This window comes from Sturnira hondurensis, unplaced genomic scaffold (genome assembly GCF_014824575.4).
Source record: "Sturnira hondurensis isolate 20B ecotype Veracruz unplaced genomic scaffold, ASM1482457v3 Scaffold0021214, whole genome shotgun sequence".
Taxonomy (NCBI): domain Eukaryota; kingdom Metazoa; phylum Chordata; class Mammalia; order Chiroptera; family Phyllostomidae; genus Sturnira; species Sturnira hondurensis.
In genome coordinates, this window is record NW_028093845.1 from 11576671 (window position 1) to 11595857 (window position 19187).

Below are 19187 nucleotides of genomic sequence, written 5' to 3' on the forward strand. Positions count from 1 at the left end.
TCAGTGAATTCTAATGTTCTTTAGGAGCTTCTGAAGAAATACTCAGAAATGGATAATCAATATGAATTCCTAAATAGATTGTCTCTTGACTTGGAGAAGGAGATTGAAACCCAAAAACAGCTTTCTACTAAAATAAAAGCAAACCTGTCACTTCCATATCCACAAATGAAACAGATTCATAAACTTCTCACTGTAAACCAGAGATGTTCCATGGAATTCTACCGAGTCATGAAGAATCTTAAGGTAACACCCTTTACTAATATCTTTGTAACTATTGCAATAAATTTTGCCTACAAACTTCAGTATAACATGCTGCTTTGCAACTACTGGCTGAATTAAAAATTGTGTGAGTCTAAGAATTTCATGTGAAACATTTTCAATGTACCCAGGACTTGATAATTCAACAAAACCTGAGCTCTGCCTATGGGCCTAGCTATACTCTGTGTTAAGGTACTCAGGAGACAGGTATGGATAACATCTCAAATATTTCTAGTGGGTGAGCTAGACATATAGACTGATAATAGTAAGTGCAGTGATAGAAGTATGTGCAGATTATATGACATACTAGAAAAAAAGTTAAAGAAGATAAGACTATAGTTGAAGACAGACTCAGGCACTAAAGCTTGGATGGAGTTCATTTTGCAAATGGTGGGGAGCCACTGGATAGTTGTTTTCAGTGGTGGCAGTAACGTGATCAGTTTGCCACTTTTGATGCTTAACCTCAGATAAAGAACAAATGAGTTTGCATAGGAGAAGCCTAGTGGCAGAGAGAGAGGAGGCAGTTACAATTGTCCGGATGAAATCATGTGGGTGACTATGTTACCAGGGAAGGATGAGTAGGGACGGAAAGGATGAAAGAAATTAAAGAAGTATTTAAAAGCTTAAAATAATCAGTCCATGTGATTGACAGTGGAGGTAAGGGAGTGAAGTTTAGATTGCTTCCCAGGATTTGGGCCTTGCCAAGTTTCTGGGCAGTGGAAATAGAAATTTGTGGAAAACAGGAAGAGTGATGAAGCAGGAGGAGAAATCGGGTATTCACTGTGAGATGTTTTGAGGCAGACATGCCTCTGATGGAACATCCAAGAAGAGAAACTCAGAAGGCTTTGTCAACTGGTGGTCACTGGTGCCAATGCAACACCAACAGGAATCTCCAATTTGGGGCGTGCTGAAGGAAACTTTATCCAGCACAGAAAAGCTCAGTTGTGATATAGCACAACTGTGAAAACACAATGTTTGTAGAAAAGCTTTGGGGCCAGGTGACCCTGGAGTCAGGCCCCTCTCCAGCTAGACAGCTCTACTCTTCAGTGGTCTGCCGTGTTCTGCTTTGCTGAGACCTCTTCAGTGTTTCAGGTCAGCCAAGGAGATACCAACTTCAGTCTTAAGTGGGAAAGGAAAGTGTGCTCCTAAAGGGGAGCTGGCTTATATAGGCAGCAGTCCCCGCCCCTGGACCCTGATTGGTCTGTCCTCATGCAAATAAGGGCTCCAAATCCTCAGCTTGATTAGTCCAAAAAGCACTGTTTTGATTACTCAGATTACAGCTGCTCTGACTGGCCAGAGTTGCACAGTTCTGATTGGATGGGAAAAGCCTCAGTCCTATTGGATGAAATAGGATTCCAGAAACTACTTTGTAAGGGCTGGCTTAGCCAGCAAAAACAGTGAAGACAGGCAGTTCAGTGCAGGTTTCTTTGTGAAAAGTGCAGTTTGCATGAGAGGCCCTTGTGCAGAAATGGCTGCTAGGCTCTGTTTATTAAAATAACAAATAATTTAGAATATGGACTGAAGAGGTCTTCTCAATTTGATAATAATAGAGCTCATTGGTGACCTTTGTCAGGGCAGTTTTAGTTGAGTGGTTAAGGAAGAGGCCAAGTAATAAGAGGTTAAGGAATAGTGGAAGTTGAGGAAATAGGGAGCAGGTTTTCTCCCCTCCCTAGTTAAATTGCCCCTCAGGTTCTGACAGTCTTTCACAAATCCTGACAATCAGATGTCCAGAATTTACTAATGAAGTCCATGGAACATATGGCATTCAAATTATTGTCACCTTGAAATCAAACATCTAAATATGCTTGACAAGTAGTCTTGAGGCACGGCACACCCATACTGGTTACTAAACCAAGAGAGGCAGAAGAGGATGTTGAAAGTGAGTATCAGGTATGTAGCTGAGAAACCTGGATGATTGAGGATAATAAAGAAAGTTGGGTTTTTAGTGGGGGGAGATCATGTCACATTTTAGACATTGAATCTGAGGTATTTTTGGTACATCCTCCATGAGGAAGTTCATCCTGTAGGATGCCAGAAATCAGGAACCAGAGATTACTCTTCCAAGATGTTGAGTTGGGAATAGAGAGAGGCTCTTTCCTTTTTTCTCACTTACCAGGGGATGTAGATAACTGACATGGCATCCCACCATTAGTCCAAGTAGTAAATGTTTAAAATATTCTCTAAATGTGATATAAGTTTAATTTCCCAATTTGTTTGTTTCTCTGCAAGTATGTGTTAAGCAATGTTATAATGATAAAGAAAGAACAACATGAATCCATAAATAAATTTGAAATGGTTTTTATTGATGAAGTGGAAAAGCAAAATGAATTGCTGATTAAACTTCAGCACCTTCCACAAGATTATGATGTACCATCCAGAGAATTAAGGGACCTCAGATTGAGCCAGAAGGTGGATCTACATATTGAGGTATGATTTGTTTTAAATGAACGTAATTAGATTTTAAGCCTTTTTATCAAGTAGAAAGGTACCTTTTCCTGTGATTAGAGGCATTTTCATTTACCAAACATTAAAAATAAGCTGCATACAGATGATATATTGTAGATTTGTATACCTGAAACCTATTTAATTTTATTAACCAGTGTAACCCCAATAAACATACATACATACATACATACTTAAATACATAAACAAATAAGTAATAAGCTGTAGAGTAACAGCTGGCCAGGTGTAAAGAGTGCCAAGTAACAGCGTGGCCTTCTTTCAGAATCCATGGACACAGAAAAATGTACTTAATATCAGCAAGTGGGAATTCATGGAACTCCAGAATAAGTTTCTAAATGCCTTTGAAAACTTCTTAGACTTGTGATTAAGAGTCAGAAACATTTGTATTGCGACGGTCCCACATGTAATGTCCTGTTGTCAACCAGAAGTGGGAGGTTAGCATCTCATTCCTAACTCTCCTGAAAGGCCTGTTATATACACAGAAAGCATGTCATATATTGTAATGATTAGGTTTACAGTTTTTTAGATTTTAATTCTAACAGGCAGAATTTGTAGGCCTCTGTTATATAGCCTATACTGCCAAAACTTTATTATTCAAATAACTAGAATAAAGCTTTAAATTATTATTTTATCTCTAATGTAATTAGAATAACTACATTTATATTTACTTCAAAAATATTAAGAATGAGAGTTCAGTATGGAATTTTCCCCTTTTTATGATATTTGTATGATGTTTAGATAAAACTTCTTTATGTTCATACAATTCAATGCTTACTTTTTAACACAGGAAATTCTCAAAGATTTTTCAGAAAGTGACTTCCACAGCATAAAGACTGAATTTCAACAAGTACTAAGTAACAGGAAGGAAGTGACCCAGTTTTTGGAAGAGTGGTTAAAGACACATTTTGATACAGAAGAGCTCAAAAGTGGCATCCAGAGAGAAAATGATAGCGTTTTTCAAGTGAATAAGTTCTATAATAACAGAATAATTGTAAGTGCTAATTTTTATTATGCTACTGCATTCTTTTTCTTGTTGTTTTAATTTTTCTACTTCATTCTTAAAGGGACTTAGAGAACTGGATTTTAACTGTTTTCTTTCATTTATTCATACATGCTTTGTGAAAAAACTAACAACTTCCTCTAACATATTATGCTTCCTCAAGACACTTAATTATATCACTTTATACCTGTAAAGAGGATAACAAAAACATGGCTGTGTAATAATCAGTTTCCACTTGTGAAATCTTGAATCCACTCTCCTTTTTCATTTCTCACTGCTTCTGCAGGAATTGAGCCTTTTCCCTAAGAGCAGCCATAGACAAGGTGACGCAGGATTCATGGTGGTACCGCCAGACAGGCCCGGTGAGCTGCTTTAGTAAGGTCTTGTAGGCTTTTCAGCTCAGTGGGTCACTGTCATATGTACTATTCTTCAACTTGAGTTTCCAAAATGTGCTTTGTGTCATTGTTCCCAAGGCAATTGGCCCTAGTAGGCAGATTCATAAGAAGCAGCATTGCTAAGATCAGTTTATTAATGTGTTGTACTTTTCACTGATCAGAATATTAATTCTGCTTTCTGAAGTAATCTCTACTTTATGTGTCTGATAAAATATGTGGTAATCAGAAAGTTGCTTCTTATATATACAGTTGGAACAAAGGGAGCTGGAATATACAGTTTGTACGGTTGGTTTATTTCATGTGTTTCGGTAGTTCTTTCCTAACACTTTGATTTCATTTGGAAACTGTACTTAAATCACATTGAAATATAGATCATGTTTAATGGATAGTTAATCTAATTTGTTGAATACCTGGAGCAAGCAAAACAGTAAAGGAACTTAAAAAAATGTCTACAATCAATGGAAAAGAGAATAAAAACCATGTTTAGGTAAGATAAAGTCCATATAATTCAGATAAATTCCAAGTAATTTTCTTGTACTATTGAGAGTCTAGTTTAAAGCAGGGATTTCTACCATGTGGATCAGCATGGGTACTTAGCTTCTTTCATCACTCTGACAGTAGGAATGGGTAACTTTATGGTGTGAGGTCAATAGGGAACCGAGTGCTCTGAAAGCCAGTGCTTGAGAGGCAGGTGCTGACGTAAAGGAAAGGGTTTTATTCAGGTACCAGCCACCTGGAAATTGGGGGACTCTCATCTCAAAGCCCATCTTAGCATCTCCGGTGTCCTGGCTGGTTCTTTAGGGAACCACAGAAAGAGGGGACTAACGACTTTCTGGTGATGCGACATTTCTCAGCTCTGCCCTGGGGTGGTTTCAGTGTTACTTCCTGCGAGCATCGTCAGACAGTTTCATTGCTCCATCTGCAGTTCTACTGCTGATACCTGGGAAGAGGACATGCAAGCAGCATTTCTGCTGATTCTGATATGAGCCTCTGATACCCAGTTCTTGTGGTCAGGGTCATCCCTTGGTTAAGGGAACTGCAACTACTGATGTCTATAAAATACTTGTAAGGAAACGTTTAAAACATGAATCTTCTATGAGTTAGTTAGTACAGCCTGTATTCTATAATTACCACCTGATTAGTATGTTATGTTTATTTCAGTCACTGTTAAAATTAGTCCAGAAACAAGGAGAGTCCAGTCCAAGGTGCCAGCAAGAATACAACTAATTTAGGGTCCAATCATCCTAATTTAGGATGACCATAAAGCCAGGAAGCAAGTTGAAGATAAGACCAATAAGCCATTTGTGATGAGAACAAAAAGAACATCCTACAGGAATTAGGAAGTAAAAAGAATGACATAAGTAATTTCTGAGTTAGTTATTCTTTGATATAAAAGACAGCATTGATTGTTATTCCCTGCACAGATATATAAAATTTTCAGATTAATTATTAAAAGTCAGTGAATTCTTTTTCCTATAATGGAATGAAACAGGAAAATTGATTGTTTTTTAATATACTGGGTGTGCTCTGCTGTTAGATGTCAGTTAGTGTTTTGTAAGGAGCCATAACATGTAAAGACTTTAACCTCCACAGATCTTTAAATTCCTTTTCATATATTTGTGCTAATCTAGTCACAAAATTATCTTCTTCCAAATAAAATCACTTGGAATCCTCTCCAGTCCTTATTCTCCTTTCACTCTCCTCATCAACATCCAACATCATCTGAAATTTCAGGAACCAGTGCAGCATAAGGAATGTTCACATTCTTTTATGTTGTTCACATACTGTTCTAGAATGTTCTAAAACTGAATTTCAATATATACCTTGTCCTAGAGTTTTAATATTTTTCATGGTGCTTTTTTAAAGTATGTATTTGTGGTTTTACTATTCAATAGGCTATAGTGAATGAATCAACAGAGTTTGAGCAAAGAAGTGCCAACTTAGCCAAAGAATGGGAGCATGACCTGAAATCAGTGAAAGAGGAAAATGAAAGACTGTTCAAAAACTACCAAACTTTGGAGATCTCTCAGACACCTGGTGCCCTTGCTAAGCCTGCTACACAAGACTGTGAGAATCTTCATGTTACATCAAGAGCCAAACAACAAATCACAGATGTATGTGATTTTTAAATATTTTTACAATTTTCACCTTCATAACAGAGTTAAAGATGTATCTTATATAATATTCAGAGCAGAATTATAGTATTGAATGTATTAATTAAGGAACATGGACCATCTGTGCATGTGAGTGTGTGTGTGTGTGTGTGATGGGCTTGTTTTTTAAATATAGTTCTATTGTGACTATCACTCAATTAGATTAAGATAGACATTGTGTGAGGTCTTCCCTTCAGATTATAAAATAGAAGCAACTATAGCTTAATTTTTAAGTGTATTTTATTGATTATGTTATTATTTGTCCCAATTTTTTCTCCTTTGTCCCCCTCACCCAGTACCCCCATTTCCTCCCGCTGTACCCCCTTAGTTCATGTCCATGGGTCATGCATATAAGTTCTTTGGCTTCTTTATTTCCTGCACTGTTCTTAACATACCCCTGTTTATTTTGTAGCTACCAGTTATACTTTTTTCTTTGTACATTTTCTCCATATCTTCCATTCCTCCTCCCAGCTGCTAACCCTCCAAATGATCTCCATACCTATAATTCTGTTCTTGTTCTTATTGCTTGTTTAGTTAGTTAATTTGTTTGTTTAGATTCAGTTGTTGTGAATTTGTTCTTTTTAATGTTCGTAGTTTTGATCTTCTTTTTCTTAGATAAGTTTTTTTAACATTTCATATAATAAGGGCTTAGTGATGATGGATTCTTTTGACTTGACCTTATCTGGGTAACTTTACCTGCCCTTCCATTCTAAATGAAAGCTTTGCTGGGTAGAGTAATCTTGGATATAGGTCCTTGCCTTTCATGACTGAATACTTCTTGCCAATCCCTTCTTGCCTGCAAAGTTTCTTTTGAGAAATCAATTCCTTTGTAGGTAACTCTCCTTTCCTTACTGCTTTTTAAAGATTATCTCTTTATCTTTATTCTTTGTCAGCTTGAGTCACGATGCATCTTGGTGTGTCCCTCTTTGGGTCCAACTTGTTTGGGACTCTCTGTGCTTCCTGGATTTATATGTCTATTTCCTTCACCAAATTAGGGAAGTTTTCTTTCATTATTTTTCAAATAAGTTTTCGATTTCTTGCTTTTCCTCTTTTCCTTCTGGCATTCCTATGATTTGGGTATTAGCACATTTAGAGATGCCCCAGAGTCTTCTTATACTATCCTAATTTTTTAAAATTCTTGTTTCCTCTTGCTGTTCTGGTTGAATGTTTATTTCTTCCTTGTGTTCCAAATCATTGATTTGCCTCCCATCTTCTTTCCCTTTACTGTTGGTTCCCTGTAGATTTTTATTTCACTTAGTGTAACCCGCATGTCTTCCTTTATGTTGTGCCATGCTCTATGAGTTATTTGAGCATCCTGATCACCAGTGTTTTGAACTCTGCATCTGATTGGTTGACTATCTCTGTTTTGTTTAGTTCTTTTTCTGGGATCTTGTTCTATTCTTTCATTTGGCCCATATTTCTTTGTCTCTTCATTTGGCAGCCTCTGTGTGTTTGTTTCTTTGTATTATGTAGAACTGCTTTGACTCCTTCTTAGGAGTCAACAGGACACTCTTGTCCTGTTGTAGAAAACACACCATAAATTGTGTGGGGCAGAGTCTTAGGTAATCTCCATGGCAGGGCAACCCATTTCACCGTTTTGTGGCTCTGTGTTGGGGGAGGACTCACAAAGAGGACTGTGCCAGTGCCTGGCTTCTGGAGGTTTTCCCAGCACTCGCCCCATTTCCAGTCACTTTACCCGCTCACTGTATGCGACTGGAATCTTTCCAGCTGTTGCCCTGGTATTGAATCCCAGCGTGAGTGGGTTTGTGTACACTTTAAGACCTTCGGGGCCCTTAGAGCTAGGTTTCCTAAAAATCCAGCAGTGTCTTCCACCTTCCCAATTTCTTTTGGTTTTTACATCCAGAAGTTGTAGGGATTTATCTTCTTGGCTCAAGAACCCTAGGCAATGTGATCTGGCTCCGGGTGGGGAATCACTCGCTCCCAAGGTGCCCCTTCCAATTGTTATCCACCGCACGTGAATGCAGTACTGCCCTGCCCGGTCCGCCTCTGTGCACCACACTGCGTCTCCTCACCTCTCCGCCCCATCGTTCCCCCTCTTACCCCTCTGGATGAGTGTGGCTTCTTTAAGTCCTTAGGTATCAGACTTCCATACAGCTCAGTTTTCTGACAATTATGGCTGTTATTTGTTCTGAGATTTAGTTGTAATTTCTTTTTGTGGTTGCATGAGGAGGCAAAACGTGTCTATCTACACCTCCATCTTCTCTGGAAGTCCTCATAGCTTAATTTAAATAATGACTATATGTGCCATGTAAGGTGTTATTACCCTACATTATAAATTTCCTCAAGTGTTTGACTTTTTATTAAACTGTAATCTGTGTCTGTATATAGAACTAGCTTAGAGGGAAAGTCCAACTTCAGTTTTTCCAATTTGTATCTACGCTTTTAGTATTGGTTAATATTGTAATAAAAAGTATAAGAGGCCAAAATATAATTGATTTGTTATATAGGTTAACCTGTGTCCAAAAATGTGCACTTACTTGAATAATCCACTTACTTTATTCATATTAAAGATTTTATTTATTTGTTTTTAGAAACAGGGGTAGAGAGAAATAGAGAGAGGGTGGGAAACATCATTGTGGGAGAGCCTCTCTCTCACATGTGCCCCAACCAGGAACCGAACGCACAGCCCAGTCACGTGCCCCGACCAGGAATTGGACCAGCGAGAGTTTTACAGGCCAGTGCCAAACCTGAGCCATGTCAGGCAGGGCCATTCAGTCACTTTATTAACCTCCCTTGCTTGGGAACCTCTAAAGCCAACATGCTATTTTATGTTAGCCTATAAAATGAGTAGTGGGAACCAAGAGTAAATTATATTTGCCATTTTTATCATAATAACCTCTAGTTTAATAATTACCACTAGTTTAATAATTAACCACTAGTTTAATAATTACCACTGGAAACTAGAAGAACCTGAGTATACAGTTTATTAATTTGCTGATCAAAACAGACTTTGGTCAACTGGTAGATATAAAAATAGTGAAAATATGAAACTCATCTACCAAAACATAAGATGAAGCAGAAGGAAATTCCATTTTCAGTTACCCCAGGAAAAATGCCCCACCAGTAATAAAATATATGCTTTTAGTTTGGTACTTAAGCCAACTTAGAGCAGTGTAGAGTGTTTTGGTAACGATGAAGGAATAGGCGAACAGAGCAGTGGAACAGCATAGAGAGTTCCACGGTACGTTTAGTACACGGTCGTGGTAACCTTCGACCCAGTGGGGAAAGGGTGATCTGCTCGTTATTTGATTCAGAACAACCAGATTGTCATCTGGCAGAAAATAGGTCTGGATTCCTACCTTACTCATTAAACAAGAATAAATTCTGTGTAGGCCAAAAGAAACAGACATTCTCCAAGAAAATCTGCATGTGTGCAGATGAGAATGATCTTATAAATGTGAACAAATTCAGGTACTCAGAAAATAACCTAACTGTTGACCACTAGATGATGAGTTAACTAATTTATGGTATTTCCATGAAACAGGATGTATATATCCATGAAAACAAAAATGTAAGAAATCTGTATGTGTTGGTAATGGAACGTTCAGGAAAATATATTATCAAGTTATAAAAAAGATGTAGTAGTATATGTTTAGTATGTTTCTATTATATGTATGACTGACTATTTTTATAAAGTGTGACTTTATGTATGTGTAGATACACATAGAAAGTTTCTGGGAGGACATTTGAAAGTGTTTATAGTCGTTGGTTGGGGTCTGTGGTAGGAAAACACCCTACATTTTATGCAGTTGAATTTTTCCACATGCTTGTGTTTTTCAGTTGGAAATCTAGATAATGACAATAAAGGGAAAGATACATGTATTACTTTAAAGGGGCAATTAACAAATGTACTTTCTTTGACGTTAATTTAAAGTGGGAGTGAAATTTTAATATTCTTAGGACTTTACTGTGCCAATCATTAAATAAAATAAATACTAAATATACTGTAAAATCTGAGCATTTTTAGTCCAAAAATCATCAGCTTCTAAATAAAGAAATAATACGTGTTTAAATTGTGTGACATTTGGCTTCTCTTCTACCTTTTGCTAATGCAATTTGTGAAAAGTTAATATCTCTGTATGATCATCTTTGTGTTAAACTTACGTAATATGATTCTGTCTTCATGGCAGACTTTATATATCTGTCCTTTTTTTGACAGAAAATTGAAGAGCTGGAAACTTCATTACGTGAAGCTAAAGAAAGTGCTATGCATAAGGAAGGCAAGATTATAAAGATGCAGAAAGAACTTGAGATGACTAATGACGTAATAGCAAAACTTCAAGATCAAGTTAATGAATCAAATAAGTGCCTTGAAAAGTCAAAAGAAATGATCCAAGTACTTGAGGTAACTTCACAAACTTATTTTATAAATAAAAGGCGTTTTTTTCCTTTTACTGTTGAATTTAGCAGATCATTTGAAAATCTATTACCCAACTTTCTATTAGCTATGTATGTGTCCTGTTCAGTATTCAAGCTTTGAAAAAGCAAGTGACAACTTAGAAGTGAAATGCAGGAGTATATTATCATGCAAAATAATGATTTTTAATCTTTCTAGACAAATAATTTTTAAAAGACATAGAGATACTATTCTTTATAGTTTAGGATGTATGTTCACTTTTTAAATACTTCTTATCTAAATATGTAACACTCCTTATTAGATAAATATATTTTAAAATTCTTCTTTCTTAAACTGTACTTGAACAACAATTAAATTTAAAAAATAAAATTCTTTTTTCCTTTTTTTTCTGTTCGATGCCCTTGTTACTGAGTCCCACCTTGTAGGTGGTAGCCTATGAGGTGACTCTGGCCTGTTTCCTTATAGAAATAACAGACATTTCAGTGTTTTTCAACTTGAATGTTATTGCACATCACACTCTCATGCTTACCAGTCCCTTTTGATTTAGCCCCAGCCACGTCTCACATTTCTGCTACTTGAACCTGACCCTAATAGACATTTTAAGTTTGCTATTCCAGCTCCAGTGTCTTGTCCTTCCTGTTAAAATTAGAAAGAAGTCAAGAATGTCTTCTCTTTTCACTATTTAACATTTATTTGATGAGACATTATTCATTTTTTAAAAGAATTATGTGTGTGTATATTTATATGTGAATAATTCTTTTTCTGAGTGGAGAGTAGATATATTTATATCACTGGAGTGAACCGTCTTTGGATATAAAATATCCCCAATATGCTGTATAATATTTTATGCCTTTAATTCAGTTCTAGTTTTATGTTGTTGTTCTGACATCTTTTTGTTTCATTTTTCTGATTACCTTTATCTACCCATTTCATTATCTTCAACCTTTGTGTTTCATTTTATCATTTTTTAATTGAGAAAAGAATTTGTTTTAAGAACTAAAATTTATATGTTCTCTAATTACATGTTAGTTTCTTATAGCTTCAAATATATTTCATATCAAATATCTATTTGTTATTTATTTTAGCATTAAAATTTGTGCCTTTCCTACTTTTTATATACCCTGAGTTTCCCGTTTTCAAATGTTTCTACCAAATAAACACAGTCACAATTCTTTGAAACTACTCTAATATTATTTTTTTCTCTAAAAAATTTAGGACAAAGTTGCTTTAGGGACAAAACCCTATAAAGAAGAAATTGAAGATCTCAAAATGAAGCTGGTGAAAATAGACCTAGAGAAAGTGAAAACTGCCAAGGAGTTTGAGAAGGAGTATGTCTTTGCCTTAACCGAACATGACTTTAATAGCTTAAATTTTCTTACTAATAATATATTTCTTTTCATTGGTTAAGTTTTAAAAATATCTGAGAATATTATTATTGCTTTCTTAAACTAAGTACAAACAGCCACAGATTTTAAATTTATTAAACTCTCATTACGAGTACAAAGGTTTTTTAAAATAAGCACAATTCTGATCAATTAATAACACACTGTGTCTTTGGGTGCTTCTTGCTTAATCATATATAAAAGTTTACATTGGCCTTTTTGTGCTTGAAATTGAATGTTAAGAAACTGTGTGTGTGTGTGTGTGTGTGTGTGTGTGTGCATTTAGTGGCTTTACTAAGGTTTTGTTGGTTCTCTTAATTTTGTTTCTTCTCTCTATTGTGTTTTTGTGTAAAGATTGTATAGGGTGGGGCAAAAGTAGTCTTACAGTTTATGTGGAAAATAATACAATAATTAATACAAAATACAAGAATAAGCTGTTTCACATACAACTGTAAACCTACTTTTGCCACACCCTGTAATTCCTTTGAAATTATAGTACCTCATGCCCAAGAGCATGTTTTTCATTGATTTACTTATATACAGCACTATACATAATAGAATGCCTAAAGTTTTTTGTGGTATACATAATGAAAAGAACATTAAACAGAGTTGGGGAAACTGATTTAGAAAAACAATGTTGCTATTTATTAATATATCACATATGCAAGTTGTTTAATCTCTCTGCTCCTCACAGACATAATCAATAAAAGGGTAGGTTTCTATTAGAGGATTTCTTAAGATTCCTTCTGATTCCAACACTTTATTTATCCTATAAATCTTTAATAAACATTTAATGGTGATACACAATTTTGTTCAAAAATTAAGCCCTGTGAATTTTTATGCATTCTAACCAGCCTTCCATTGATAAGACTATTGGTTTTAATGAAACTTAATACATACTGAGTTCTTCATTATAAAACCAATTTTACTTATAAAATAGAATCAGCAGATACTTTCCATCCCTAAGAAAGGCAGAAAGTTTTATAGTTTATCATTACTGATTAATGCTTAAGCCCACAGTTCATAGTGTGTCTTTCTACAGGGGAACAATGAGCAGAATTTGACTTTTTACTGTATCACCTGAAACCAGGGCTGCACCCAGGGCTGGCTCTCCTCATGGTGTAGAAAGGAAGCTGCCTTACACTTTCAGGCTCTGGTAATTGTCGTACCTTTAAGATCTTTCTAAAACCTTGGTAACAGCCCAATTATTTTATGGTGCCTTCAAACATGATTTAGCTCAGTGTCCAATTAATAGCTATAGAGCTTCCAGAAATTTTAGAAGAATTGGTTCCTCGATGTTAATATTGACACCACAACCAAACATACTTCAAATGTGATCTTGTTATAGCTATAAAGTGCATGGTACAAGGGAGGGTGTCGTGCAGGCTGCTACTCACCTACTGCTACTTACGGATATTAAGTCAGTGTGATGGATCTTATACAGAGTTCTTGACAACAGTCCTGTGTATTTTTCCTTTAAAAGTTAGTTGCTGGGCCTTTACATATTTCTATTGTTGTTTTTATTAGAATTGCTTCTACAAAAGCCACTGTGGAATATCAAAAAGAAGTTATAAGGGTATTGAGAGAAAATCTTAGAAGAAATCAACAAGCCCAAGACACCTCAAGTAAGTAGCAAATGTTGGTATTTCCAGATCCTGCCCATTTTGCTTCTCACTTCACTTCTGTATTTTGAGGACTACTTGATATATGTGCCAGTCAAGAATGAGCTTAGGTTCATCACTAATTCATAAAAACTACTTCTAAAATGAATTCATTGCAATTATATTTATCCTGTGACAGCTCCTTAGTTTTACTATAACGTCAGCCATTTAACCATTATAGATTCTTGAAAAATATGAATTTTACCTTTGAATTATCGGATCTTTACATAGTGAAGATACCCACAGTACTATAAAAGAATGACATACCTATCAAAGTAGAAGCACCCTTCTCAATAAAAATCCAAACACATCTTAATAGAATTTTAACAATATGCATAGTAAAAACATACCATATTTAGCCATGTATAATGCTCACCCATGTTTCTGTGAGCATTATACATGGGATTATTATACCCATTATTATAGCCATGGTGTGTAATAATTACACCCACGTACAATGCACATATTTTTTCTTCCTCAAAAATTTGGGCAAAAAAAGGTGTGGGTTATACACAGCAAAATATGGTAATCAGTGCACAATACAAAGTAAACATCCTACTTGTTCTTTATACTAAAAATAGAGAGTTGGTGCTTACTTGTAAACTCTTTAAAATTTATCTTAGGTATAGTTTTCAAATCTAATGATCCAATTTCTGCAAATACATTTCTCAAACTCTGTCTTTTTCCATATCTCTATTTCCTGTGTTTCCTCTTCCAACAGAGAGTGCTGAACAATACTTGGGGCAGTTTTGTATTACAGAACAAGCACTGATCTAAAAGTCAGGGATTGCCCTCTCTGAATGACTGAGAAATCATGGGGACCACACTTGACCTCCTAGCAAATGTGTGCTTGTTGTAAGAATCCCACTAAAAGTGGTGTGTGAGCCCTGGCTGGTGTAGCTCGGTGCATTGAGCGCGGGCCTGCGAACCACACGATTGTGGTTCGATTCCCAGTCAGGAATTGAACAAATTTGATTATAACAAATCGAATCTTATTTGTTAAGTCCAGACCAGTAAATAAAATGAAGAATGGTGATGAGGGAGAATAAAAATGCATGCCTGGGTTGCAGGCCAGTTCCCAGCAGGGGACACATGAGAGGCAGCCATACATTGATATTTCTCTCCCTCTCTCCTTCCCTTCCCCTCTAAAGATAAATAAATAAATAAATCTTTTTAAAAAGTCAGTGTATGAAAGCACACTTAAAATTCTAAATGTCAAGCAAACATAAGATGATATTTGTGTGTATTGTCCACTTATTCAAAACAGAAATTAGAGATAGTGTTAAAGATTTGTCAAGTACATACTTAGTTTGAACATCCCTAGTGTCTGTTGCAGCTCCTACCTGGGAAACTTCAAGGAATAGAAATAGAACCAAGGACTCTTTGTTGTTACATTAGGGCCGTGATAATGGTTCTTGATTTGTAAGTAACTTTCAGATACGCAGTGTGCCTGAATTCAGAAGGAAATGGACGCTGAGTATCTTTTTTTTTTAAATATATTTTATTGATTATATCTTTACAGTTGTTCTATTCCCCCCCTTCATTCCCTTCCACCCGCACCCTCCCTCCCCCACCATTCTCCCCCCCTTAGTTTATAACCATGTGTCTCAAGTTCTTTGGATTCTATATTTCCCCCACTATTCTCCCCCTCCCCCCTATCTATTTTCTACCTACCCTCTATGCTATTTTCTACCTACCCTCTATGCTATTTTCTGTGCCTTGTCCCCCCTTCTCCCCCTCCCACCCCCTATTTCTAACCCTCCATGTGTTCTTCATTTCTATGGTTCCACTCCTGATCTAGCTGTCCTCTTGGTTTGCTTTTGTTTTAGGTGTGGTTGTTAATAACTGTGTGTTTGCTGTCCTTTCACTGTTAATATTTTTCATCTTCTTTTTCTTATATAAGTCCCTTTAGCATTTCATATAATAAGGGCTTGGTGATGATGAACTCCTTGAACTTGACCTTATCTGAGAAGCACTTTATCTGTCCTTCCATTCTAAATGAAAGTTTTGCTGGATAAAGCAATCTTGGCTGTAGGTCTTTGGATTTCATGACTTGGAATACTTCTTTCCAGCCCCTTCTTGCCTGTAAGGTCTCTTTTGAGAAATCCGCTGACAGTCTGATGGGTACTCCTTTGTAGGTGACTGTCCCCTTATCCCTTGCTGCTTCTAGGATTCTCTCCTTCATTTTGGTCTTGGCTAATGTAATTATGATGTGCCTTGGTGTGTTCCTTCTTGGGTCCAACTTCTTTGGCACTCTCTGAGCTTCCTGGATTTCCTGGAAGTCTATTTCCTTTGCCAGACTGGGGAAGTTCTCCTTTATTATTTGTTCAAATAAGTTTTCCACTCGTGGCTGTTTCTTTCCCCCTTCTGGTACCCCTATAATCCGGATGTTGGAACGTTTAAAGATGTCCTGGAGGTTCCTAAGCCTCTCCTCATTTTTTTGAATTCTCATTTCTTCATTCCTTTCTGGTGGGATGTTTTGTTCTTCCTTCTGGTCCATTCCATTGATTTGAGTCCCAGTTTCCTTTCCATCACTATTGGTTTCCTGTGCATCTCCCTTCATTTCAATTAGTTTAGCCTTCATATGTTCCTCTAATTTGTGACTTTGTTCCTCTAATTTGTGACTATAATCTACCAGTTCTGTGAGCATCCTGATAAATAGTGTCCTGAATTGTGGTTCTGAGAGGCTGGCAATTTCTTGGTCGCTTAGAGTTATTGGCTCTGGGACTTTGAGTTCTTCTCGCGCCATCTTTCGGGTTGTTCGTGCCTGTTCCATAGCAGGATCAGAGCCCTAAAGTGTTCACTAGAACAGGGCAACTAAGTCCCTGGGTTGTGACGCTGTATGTGGGGGCGGGGTCAAAGAGGGACGATGGCTCTCACTGGTATTGCAGGGCAACTAAGTTGCTGGGTTGTGACGCTGTATGTGGGGGCGGGGTCAAAGAGGGACGATGGCTCTCACCGGTATTGCAGGGCAACTAAGTCGCTGGGTTGTGATGCTGTATGTGGGGGCGGGATCAAAGAGGGACTATGGCGTCCTGTCCGCCGCCTGCCACCAGGGCCCTCACCGGTGCCAAAGTTGCTGCCGTCACGGGGCCCATGCGTTTCGTCCCAGTGCACGCGAGTGTGCCACCGCCGTCAGCCTTCGCCCCCTGGGGCCTGGGTGGTCTGTCTCACTGTGCGTGAATATACGCCCGCGGTCTGCCCCGCACCCCAACTGGTTCCCGTCTGCCTGCGCGCCTGGGTCGGGGCCCTGTCCTGCCCGACCCAGCTCGCTGCTGGCTCCGCCCCTCTTACCATCCCGTTGAACGGTTAGATGTAGTCAGACTTCCGTATAATTCAATTTTCTGTCCTTTGGTTGTGTCTTTGTTTCTCCAAATCTTTGTTGTATTCAAACTTGGTTGTGGGAGAAGGCACAGTGTTTCCACCTATGCCTCCATCTTGGTGTAAGTCGACGCTGAGTATCTTCACCACACCTTACTGTTTTGTAAATCGTCAGTGCTTTGGTGGGCTATTCAACCTTAGAAGCTTCTCGCATTTCTATGCAATTTTACCTAAAATTTACAGAACAGTTCCTTATAATACTTTCTATGCACCCAGTGTAGGCTATGTGATAATATATGCTTTAATGCTATCCTAAGGTTTGTTTAGTTAACACGTATGTGCTGAGTGGAGTCTTAACTGACTGGGGTTGAGTCTTATAACCCCACACACATTCTGTTGGAAGAAGTGCTTCTGGGGACTCCACTGGCATGCAGGTCGGTCAGTCAGTGGAAGAAAACTCTGACTAGAGGGGGTTGCAGCCACTGCATCCATGGTGAATGATCTTAGCAGGGTTTTGGTAGTGGAAGTGATGGGTGGAGAACAGCAGAAAGGGTTCTAGCAATATTTAGAACTGATGATGGGATAGGATTGGAAGTCAGTAGAAGGAGGAATTCGAGAACGATTTCCAGAGAGATGGTAGTTGAGATGCATTGGGATTTATGGTGATTTACTGCACTTAGGACTGTTCCCTTTGTTTTGAACTTTAGAGATAGAATTGTCACCTGTCTATGTATTTGACCCCACAGTGGTATCAGAAGATAGTGATTCTCAGCCTCCCAATAAGCCCCTAACCTGTGGAGGCGGCAGTGGCATTGTACAAAGCACAAAAGCTCTTATCTTGAAAAGTGAATATGCACGACTAAAAAAGGAAATTTCTAAGTTGAAGCAGCAAAATGAACAGCTAATAAAACAAAAGAGTAAACTGTCAAGGTAAGATCTGTGTACATGATACAGAAATTAGGTTTACAGCTGGTACATGTGGGGGCGGAGCAGCCCTTTACATAGAAGGGGAAAAGTAATTTTTAGAGCTCCTGTAGTGTGTAAGTCCACATACCAAAGTCAACACATCTCTGCTCAAAAGAGAACTTCGTAGGTCCATTGTTGTAGCCTATTTCCTTTTACTTTATAAATAATTCTAATAAACTTATTTGGCTTCTGCTGAAGATTAGAATCTTGTGCTAATCTCTACTAATGATACTGCAGAAGAAAAATAGGCGTTAAACAAATAATTATACAAATAACCAAGTCTTTGTAATGAGTGCTATTAAACAACAGAAACAAGCGGAACATTGTGAAAGGGTATACCAGAGGGGCCAGACCTTATATCTAAGCGTGGGGAAGGGTGGTGATCAGGAGACAAATCTGTGAGGAGATCTGAAAAATGAGTGCAACTAAGGCCAGATGAAAAGAGAGACAGGTCAGCCTTCTGGGCTAAGAAACAGATGGGGAGTCCAGGCGAAGAACCAGTAGGTGGGCTGAAAGACGTCCACTGTGGCGAGAGCTTGGAGAATGAGACGAATGCAAGATAAGAGCCACAGGTAACTGGTCTAAGTTCCACAGGCCCTTATAGGTCAATGTGAGGAAGTTTGAGTGGTGTCCTAACAGGCCGAGAGGGTCACCTACCCTGGAGGGTTTTAAGTCAGGGCCTGGTAGAACCAGATAACATGCCTGGCCGCCAGAGCAGCGTAAGGGAGCCCAGCGTAGGGATCTTATTTGTTACAGTCCAGGCCAGTAAATAAAATGAAGAATGGTGACGAGGGAGGATAAAAATACAGAGATGAATGTGGGAGATAAGTAGGGGGTTGTATCAACAGACTGGGCTGACTGACAAACTGAAGGAGAGCAGGGCCTCTGGATGGCTTCCCCGGCATCTCTGGAGGAAGCAGATAAAGGCTGGGGTTCTGTAAGATCAGGACTAAAACTAATCCAGAAACACACGGTGTCAGTTTAAAATAACCAAGGCACGTTAAAGATTCATTGTCCCAGAAGGGCCGGTTCATCAGTAGAGAAGTCACTCTAGGTATCTAGTTCGTTTGAAAACCTGGTGTCACACCCTGAGCTTTCTTTTCAGGACTCCATGCTCACAGGATTAACTGCGTTTATGGGGACCTCGTTTCATTCTCTGGGCTGTAGAGATACACCGAACAAAGCAGTGGGTTGACATTAGCATATAAAT

At 37.9% G+C, this 19187-nt stretch overlaps 1 protein-coding gene across 3 annotated transcripts in view; it reads left to right on the forward strand.

The window, feature by feature from the left end:
• CENPE (centromere protein E) overlaps positions 1-19187 on the forward strand; it is a 66743-nt gene that overhangs the window by 44128 nt on the left and 3428 nt on the right. For all 3 annotated transcript variants that reach the window (XM_037031912.1, XM_037031915.1, XM_037031913.1), the window contains 8 exons: positions 25-243; positions 2488-2685; positions 3509-3712; positions 6012-6230; positions 10450-10635; positions 11863-11975; positions 13557-13654; positions 17758-17941. In XM_037031912.1, the coding sequence (XP_036887807.1) occupies positions 25-243; positions 2488-2685; positions 3509-3712; positions 6012-6230; positions 10450-10635; positions 11863-11975; positions 13557-13654; positions 17758-17941 (1421 nt within the window). The remainder of the gene's footprint in view (positions 1-24; positions 244-2487; positions 2686-3508; positions 3713-6011; positions 6231-10449; positions 10636-11862; positions 11976-13556; positions 13655-17757; positions 17942-19187) is intronic.